The sequence below is a fragment of the Mirounga angustirostris genome, unplaced genomic scaffold (assembly GCF_029215605.1).
Source record: "Mirounga angustirostris isolate CCGP_5_RB_7025 unplaced genomic scaffold, mMirAng1.0.hap1 SCAF_2, whole genome shotgun sequence".
Lineage (NCBI taxonomy): Eukaryota > Metazoa > Chordata > Mammalia > Carnivora > Phocidae > Mirounga > Mirounga angustirostris.
This window is the reverse complement of record NW_026991710.1, coordinates 2,871,333-2,879,527: the sequence shown is the minus strand read 5'-3', so window position 1 is coordinate 2,879,527 and position 8,195 is coordinate 2,871,333. Positions and strand designations below refer to the sequence as shown.

Genomic DNA, 8,195 nt, shown 5'->3' with positions numbered 1-8,195 from the left:
GCTACAGACCCTTTCTCCCTCTGATGTGGTGACAGACACAGGCTGAGTGGCCAGTGACGGTCCCTAGGCTGGCTGGCTTCCCAGGAGGCAGAGGGGATTTCCTAGATGCGGCACCTGCACTCTCCTCTCCCTTCTCCTGCACCTGTGGCCCCTGGCAGGGGACCCACCCGCTGCTGAGGGCGACCCTCCTTGGACCTCAGCCACACTGCGCTCAGTGGGGAGCTGTGGTTGGCAGGGTCGCCAGGCCACCTCGGGACTGTACCCGCATCAGCCACAAACAGTTAAATAAAACGATTGCGTGGTAGTGACAACCCCTCTGACTTGGGCTTTAATTGTACCATTTGAGGTCCGAAAGTCTCCGTGACCACAGCTGTTCCTGAAAACCATTTCCTCTCCGTACCATGGAGAGGGTGCTCCGCGGAGCTCCCGAACCCGCCTGGTGCGTGAAGGTAAAGAGGCAGAGTGGATGGCAGCTTCCGGCAGCACCTGCGCTGGCCCTGGAGGCCTCTGCCCAGGCAGGCTGGCAGTGTCCTTTCGGGGACTGGTAGTGCGTGTCCCCTGACTGCCAGAGCCCACCAGGAAAGCACCAGAAGAACAGAGGGGAAGGGTATCTGGTGGAGCCCTAGGCAGGAGTGTGGAGGCTTACCTAGGGCAGGGTGGGGAGAGTGGAGAGGGAGAGATAGGTCAGTGCTGCCCTTGGAGGGGCCTCCTGGGCACCCCACGTCCTCCTTGGCCACTGACCAGGAGCCACGGCCTTCAAAAATAACTAGCAGCAAATTTGTTTTATTGAAGCAGATCAGAAGTCCCTCCCAAAGTCGACTGAAACCTAGTTTGGAGAAAAGCAGCGTGGGGGCAGTTCCCCCCCACCCCAAGGAAGAGGAGAGCCAGCCCCTGAAGGGCCCAAGGAAGGCAGACATGGCCGCTGCAAATGCGCCTATGGGGTGGGGGGCCGGCCTGGGGGAGGAACCCCGGGAATCTCTCTTATGCTGAGGGCACTGTGAGCCAGAAGGCAGGGACCCAGAGGGGCAAGGACCGCCCAGACCATGGGCTGCCTCCAGTCAGGAGGCCTCACTTTCTGGGTCTGGCCTCAGGGCACTGGGAGCCAACGGGCGCTGGGACAGGGGATGATTCTGGGTCACGGAGCTGGATGGCAGGGGCAGACAGACAGATGGACCGCCAGCCAAGGGAAGACCTCCGTGGCGCCTTCTCCTGGGCTGTCTGGCGCCACCACTGAGAACACGGAGCCCCTAGTGTGGCCCGCTTACTGTGCATCTCAACCTGGGAGCCAGAAGCGAGGGACAGAGACAGGTTTTCAAGGAGGCTCGATTCTGTTAGAAGTGACCCTTTCTAGCCCCAAATGACCTCTCTGCCCAACTAGAGAAGCATACCCCAGAAAGGGTCCATCATCTGACCCGCTTTGCAGGGGACCCTGTATTCACCCCGTAACCGCCTATCTTGGGACTGATGGAGGCTGGATGGCCACCGTAATCCAGACTATTGAAATAAGCTTTTGTTCAGAGCCCATAAACTCAGGCCCTGAGCTGGGGCTTTGCCCATGGGTCTGGATCCCCCAAGCTTGCCAGAGATTGCAGATGGTCTAGGGGGGAGGGGAGGCTGGAGAGCAGCATTCCCCGCCTGACCTTGCTGGGAGTGTCCATGTTTTGTTTTGGCCAAAAGAAAAACCCATGTGGTTAGAGATGGCTGTCAAGGAAGGGGCAGTGGGCGTGGGGGGCCACACAGCCAGCAGCCCCTTGTGCCAAAGGAGACGGGCTCTACCTTCACCTGACTCATGGCTTTTGGGTTTTGTGGAAGCCCCAGAACTGTGGGACACAGGACACATAGTCCCCTCCTCCCCCCCAATCCTTTACCTTCCCCATCGCGAAGTGCATCTCAACCTGGGAGCCAGAGGTCCTGCTGGGCCTCCTGGTCAGGGAGGGGGACGTGGGGGCTGGAGTGGGGAGTCCCCAGACCTCGGCTCCTGCCTGCCCTTTCCACCATGCCACCGGTCCTTGGTGGGCACTGGAAAGAGCTCCAGGAAGGAGGGACGGACAGCACCCACCGTAGCCTGCCATCAGAAGAGGGGCCCCGCCCCAGTGATCACAAAGCAGCCAAAACGGTCCAGAAAACGTCCCTTTTATTCCATACGCAAATAAGTAGGTTCATTTTTAAAAAAGTCTTCGCCAGAAGAACTGGAGGCCACGGCCCAGGAGAGAAGCCCCAGTCCGGCCCTGTCTGCAGAAGGGACACTCACACAAGTGCCACCCGGCCGGGTCCTCGCCCCTTCCCCTGCGCAGGGGTGCTCTCCCTGGGGTGCTCCCTCTGTGGGGCCCACTGGCAAGGCCGTGAGGCTGGTCACAGTCCTCTGGAGGCCTGCTGTCTGGGCTCCTGCACAGTCCTGGGGAGGGACGTGTATGTTGGGTGGGGGCTGTGTTGGGGACTGGTCACCTCGAAGCACCTCGAACAGCCTCTTTGCCTCAGGGGTGGGCTGCGCCTGGGTGCTTGCGGGCTGCAGCGGGGTCACTGAACTCGCGCCCGCCGGAGGCCTGTCCTGCTGGGGCTCTGGGCTGCCTGGCACACCGGACCGTCTCTCGGGGATGCCCTCTTCCCTGCCAGGGTTCCAGCCTGTCGGGGCGCCACAGTCCAAGACATCTCTGTTACACTCTGGAGGAGCTTCGGACAGGGTTCTGGCCGGCGCGGCAGGCAGCCTGCGATCAGGCGCAGAGGGGCCCTAGGAGCGCGCCGGCCCTCCCCCAGCTTTCCCTGGGCCGCCCCAGAGGTCCCCAGCGGCCCCAGGGAGTGGGCCCAGCGGGTGGGGCTCACACCAGGCCGGGCATCTGCGCCCGCAGGAAGGGCACGGAGGCAGCTGCCGGGAAGGCGGCCAGCGGGTAGGCCAGGGCCCCGGAGAAGCCAAGCAGCGGCGGGGGCGGCGCGGGCGCGGCGGGCGCCAGCGGGAAGGGCAGCGCGGCGGCCGGGGGCCCGGTGGCGGAGGCGGCCGGGGGGCTCTCGTGGTAGAGCACCGGAACGCGGACGAGGCGCTGCGCACCCGGCGGGGACAGGCTGGCCGCCTCCAGCTCGGCCGCCAGCTGCCGTTTCCACTTGTTGCGACGGTTCTGGAACCAGATCTTGACCTGCGTCTCGGTGAGCTGCAGGGAGGCGGCGAGGCCCGCGCGCTCCGCGCTGCTCAGGTAGCGCTTCAGGTCGAAAGTGGACTCGAGCTGGAAGACCTGGCTGCGCGAGAAGACCGTGCGCGTCTTCTTCTTGCGACCGCCGCCCACGCCAATGCCGCCGCGCGCCTCGCCCGCCACGGCGGGGGCCTCGGCCAGCTCCGCCGCCTCCTCCGCGCCGGCCGCCGGGCCCCGCGCCGCCAGCTCGGCTGCCTCTCGCTGCAGCGCTCCCGGCCCGGGGCCCCGCTGCCAGGCGCCCTCGGCTCGGCCCATCTCCTCGCCTGTCTCCGGTGAGTCCCGGTCGCTGGCTGCAGGGGAGAGAGGGGCACAGGGTTGGTTCTGGGGCTGATCCCCAGACCCAATCACTGCGGCCGGCTGCTCCCCCAACCCATGGGCTCACCCACAGCTGCCCCAGGGAAACAGTACCCGGGGCAGGGCCCTGCATCCCACAGGGCTGCCTAGAGATCTCACCCAGGGATGGAGAAAGGCAGAGAGAGGAGGAGGTGAGTTGAAGACCAGAGAGCAATTCTGCAAACCGACAGGCTGGCAACACACACACTCTCACTCAGAGCTGTGCATGCACACCGGAGGATGAAAGGGGGAAGAGGGAAGAAAAGAAACACAAAGCGCAAACAGAAACCCGGAAAGAAGAGAGGTTCCCGAAACCACAGGCTCCACACTGAAACACGACAAAGCCTCGCAAGCGCCACACTGCGCTGGAAGGATGCCCTCCCCTCCGACATATATGTACGCACCAGAAAACAAACAAGGGCAGCCTGACTCCCCGGCACCCAGCCCTACACCAAGCCCCCCAGACACAGAAATAAAGACCTGCGGTGACCCTCCCCATCCACTTTCAGAGGCCGAGGCAAAATTCCCGCTTGCACAGAAACATCCCAGAGAAGGAGAATAAACAAATGCAAACGGTCTCCAAAACAAAACTCCAGGTGACACTGGGATCCCCACCCACTACCCACTTTCTGTTCCCCTCACCCAAATGCCCACGGAGACCTACGCGTCCACTCTCCCCCCCAGTACAAATACAAACGGGGCTCTGCAGAAACACCGCGGGGGCACAGCATCCCAACCACCGTGGCTGAGCCTGTGGCCTTGGGGTTACAGAAGGCCACAGGGGTTCCTGAGCTCGTGCTCCAAAATACCAGGCTCCACCTGACCTCCCACAAGTAAGGAGACGCCCCCCAGCACTGGCAAGGGATGGTGCCTCCAGGTGAAAGAGGCTGCCCAGGACGCAGGTGCATGTCCAGAGTCCAGGCCCCCCGCTTGAAGACTGCAGCGGCCAGCCTGTGGGATTCAGGCCAACCCGGGCCAGTTTGCCCTTCCCCCTTGCCATGGCCTGAGCCCCCTGTGCCAAGGCTTGGCAGGCCTAAGCGGAGTTTGGCCCCTCCAGCCCCTCCAGCCCTCAGAAGCCAGTGGTGTGCCGGCAACGTGAGTGTTTACAAGGTGTGGCAACACCGCTGGGCTTGTGTGTGTGGCTTGGGCCATACCCCGGTGGCCCTGGAGGTGCGCAGATTCGAGTGTGCCCCCGCCCAACCCCGGTGGTGTGAGCCCTCCCAGTGCCTGACGGTGCCTGACGGGGAGTCAGGCTCCAGGCTGGCGTGCTGGCGTGTGTGTGCGCGCGCGCGCGCGCGCGCTACCAGGAGCCTCTGCCTCCCCACAAACCCCGAGCCCCCAGACTCACAGAGGCCCACACACTACCACAACACACCACGCCAGGCCTGCCGGCTCTGGTGGGAAACCTGGACCCTAACCCGCATTGCACGAAATAAGAAGCCCCGTCTTCAGGAGCTGCCACGAGGGCTGCAGGGGGAGAAGACCCTGGGGCAAGGTGGGGACCACATCTCACCCTGCCAGACCTTCTCAGAAACACTCCCGGGGTGGGGGGCACTAAATGTGATCACTTGATTTCAGGGAAACCACCGAGCCGTGATCCAGTGTACGTGAAAGGGGTGGAGGCCCAGACTTTTCTGGGTATGGGTTCTCCGAGGTGGGTCCCTTTGCAGAAGGGTCACTCCCACTCCAGAGAGGGGGTTTATTGAGAGGGGTCTGGCAACGGATTTTGGAGCAAGAGCCTGGAAGAGTCCTCAGCTGGCTTTAGTGTGTGTGTGTGTGTGGGGGGGTTGCTGGCCAAGCCTGGGGGCCAGCATTGGAATGACTTCCTGGTGTTCCTCCCAGGGGTCTTCCTCCCAAGGGCAGGTCCCCAAGGGAGGCGGCGAGCCTGGGGAGAAGGAGCAGAACTCAGGGCCAGAGGGGTGAGCAATTGTGGGGCTGAGAACCCCCACTCCCAGCCTCTGAGCCCTCAGCAGGGAACAAAGGCATGGGAGGGGGAGGGGCAGAAAAGGAAGAGAGAGGGGTGGGACTGGGGGCTTCAGAATGGGCTCCCTTCTTGCCTGGGTGGACCAAGAGGGAGGTGTCCCCGGCCCCAGCCCCTGTCCACAGCTCTCAGAGGAGATGGGGTTTGAGGGCGCAGATGCTCCCCCCTCCACTCTCCAGCCCCCCAACAGTGTCTCCCTCTGCTCCAGCCCCTTCACGTTTCCCGGTCGGACTCTACTTTGTCTTCAGTTCTTCTGCCCCTTACCTCCCTGTCTTCTCACCATCACCCGCGGGGCTTCTGTGTCTGCGTCTTCTCTTTTCCTCTCTCCCCACATCCCTCTTCCTTCCTCCTCCATCCCTTCCTCCTCCATCCCTCCCTCTTCCCCCACCCTCTCCCTGCTCTCCGTCTCTCCCTGTCTTTTTCCAGCCCCCGTCCCTCGCTCTGCTTCAGCTGCCCGCCCTCCCCGTCCCCGGGCTCCTCTCCGAAGGCTCTCCAGCCTCCCTGGGACCCGCAGAGCCTGGCGACGCGGAGCTCCCTGTCCCGGGGAGCCGGCCTCCAAGCCCACCCCGCTACACGCGAGGAGGCGGGCGGCCCAGAAAGGCCTCCGACGGACGCAAAGTCCGCGAGCACAGTCCCCGCGGCCCACCGCTCCCGGCGCCCCGACTCACTGTCCGGACTGAGGCCGCCTCCGTAGCCGCCGTGCGCCCGCGGGCACCAGCGCGTCGCGCCGCCGCAGCCCAGCGCGTAGGGCGGCCCGGGGCCGGGGGGCGGCCGGGGACCGAGGCCCGGCGCGCCCGGCCCGAGCAGCGCCCGCGCCCGCGCCTCCCCGCCGGGCCCCGCGCCCGCGCGCAGCTGCCGCCGCCGCCGCAGCCGCCGCCGCCGCGCCTGCTCCGCGTCCTCGTCCTCCGGGTCGTCGTCGTCGTCCTCCTCGTCCTCGCGGCCGCCGCCGCCGCCGCCCTGGGCCGCGCGCCTGGCGCCCTTGGCCTCGGCCGCCAGCAGGTTCTCGATGAGGAAGGAGGAGGCGCGGGCCGGCGTGGCACGCCCGGGCTCCGTCAGCTCGTCCGGCATCGCGGCGCGGGCCCGTCGGGCTCTGCCGGGCTCCTCGGGGTCCCGGGCCCCCTCCGGGGACAGTGGCGCGCGGCTCCCCGGCTCGCGCGCGGGCTGCCCTGGAGCCGCCGCCGGGAGCGCTGGCGTCGGGCCCCGCCGGGCGGGCGGCGGCCTCGGCGCGGGCTGGGCTGGGCCGGGAGCGGGTGCGCGCCGACAGCCGGCCGGGCAGCCGCCTCGCTCGCCTTTCACGTCGCCGCTCTGGTCGCCGCCCGGGCCGGCCCCGCTGGGGGCGGGGAGGGGCGGGGGAGGGGCCGGCGGGGCGGGGCGGCGCAGCCAGGGACGCCGCGGCGGGCCCCGAGCGCGGCCGCCGTCCGGAGGCGCCTCCGGGGGCCGGGCGCGCGGGCGGGCGCGCGGCCGAGGGCGGCGGGCGGGAAGGTCTGGGCCGGGGGTCGCGGCGGGGTCGGGCCCGCGTGATCCATTCCCGGGGCTCGCGCCGCCGGGGCCGGGCGGGGGGTGGGGGTGGGGGTGAGGGGGCGGGGCCTCGGCCGGGCGGCCGCCCATTGGCCGCGGGAGTCCGATGAGAGGCGGGCTGGCCAATCACCGTCCGGCCGGGGCCGTAATTGCCCCGCCGCGGGGAGAGTGTTGGACCAAGCGTGAGTAACTGTGCGCGCGCTCGCGAGTGTGGTATGTGCGTGTGTGCACGTGTGTGTGTGTGTGTGTGTGGATGTGTGGGGATGTGCGTATGCACAGGGGGCGTGAAGACCCCGGACTTCTAAGAAAACCGTCAGAGGCTGGGCCACAGCCATTTTTTTCAAGACTCTGGGTGTCGGGGCTGCAAAGCTGTGGCATATTTCAATATTTACACTTAATAAAATATGCTTTCCGTGCCAAATGTGGTGCCACAGAACTCTCTGGTTCCCAGGCTCAGTCTCAGAACGTAGGGAAATGGTCGCCCCCACCCCCGCTCCGGTGGCCCTGCCGGCTGCGCGCCCGAAGGCCCGCTGAGTGAGAGCGGCTCCCCAGCGTCCCGCTCCCCGGGAGGCCCGGGCCTTAGTCGGGGGGCGGGAGCCACTGCCCCCGGCCACGGAAGTCTTGGGGGCAGGCCTCATCCCTCACTGAGCCTCCGTTTCTAGGCTGTGAACCCGAGGGGAGTCTCCTCCCCTTTCTGCAGCAGGGAGCGCGGTGACAAACGTGCATCCCGGCCCACGCCGCCACCCTCGCAGCTGTGTCGGCTCAGGAGTCACCTTGTGACCCGGCTTGCAGCGCGGTCGCGCGGGTGGAGCCGGCTTCATTGGACGCGGGTTATCTCAGAGAGACATCCTGCCCCCCAGTGCCAGCCAGGGGCCCCAGTCCAACCGAGTGCTGCCCGCGTTCTCCCGGGAGGGCTGCGGCCCGGCTCCTGGCTCATTTCAAGTTTCCGATCAGCCACCGCGCGGGAGCATCAACACCATTTTCCAGAGGGGAAAACAGAGGTGAGGGGAGAAGAGGAGAGACTACTCCAGATGGTAAGTGGCTCTGTCAGGCCTGTAATTCCGGTGCTCTGGGCCCAGGGTCCTTCCTGGCACCACAGCCCCAGAGTCGGATGGGGGAGCCGAGTGGTGAGGCCCGGACACCAGGCCCGGGCAAGGCACAGCCTCGGGACTCTGCAACGC

At 66.3% G+C, this 8,195-nt stretch overlaps 1 protein-coding gene across 1 annotated transcript; it reads right to left on the bottom strand.

Annotated features, from left to right (window-relative positions):
- Window positions 1–2,122: 2,122 nt before the first annotated feature.
- On the bottom strand, window positions 2,123–6,786 carry HMX1 (H6 family homeobox 1). The gene is made up of 2 exons (XM_045879493.3): window positions 6,165–6,786; window positions 2,123–3,472 (listed from the first exon to the last, which is right to left on the bottom strand). Exons 1-2 carry the CDS (start codon window positions 6,562–6,564, stop codon window positions 2,817–2,819), a joined length of 1,056 nt encoding a protein of 351 aa, XP_045735449.1. The 5' UTR covers window positions 6,565–6,786; the 3' UTR covers window positions 2,123–2,816.
- Window positions 6,787–8,195: the final 1,409 nt, after the last annotated feature.

What these genes read in the sequence shown, in the direction of transcription:
- HMX1 (XM_045879493.3), bottom strand. Translation starts at nt 6,564, where the DNA reads ATGCCGGACGAGCTGACGGAGCCCGGGCGTGCCACGCCGGCCCGCGCC. An exon ending in AGGCGGCCTCAGTCCGGACA is followed by an intron (nt 3,473 to 6,164) that starts GTGAGTCGGGGC and finishes TCTCCCCTGCAG; the next exon opens with CCAGCGACCGGGACTCACCG.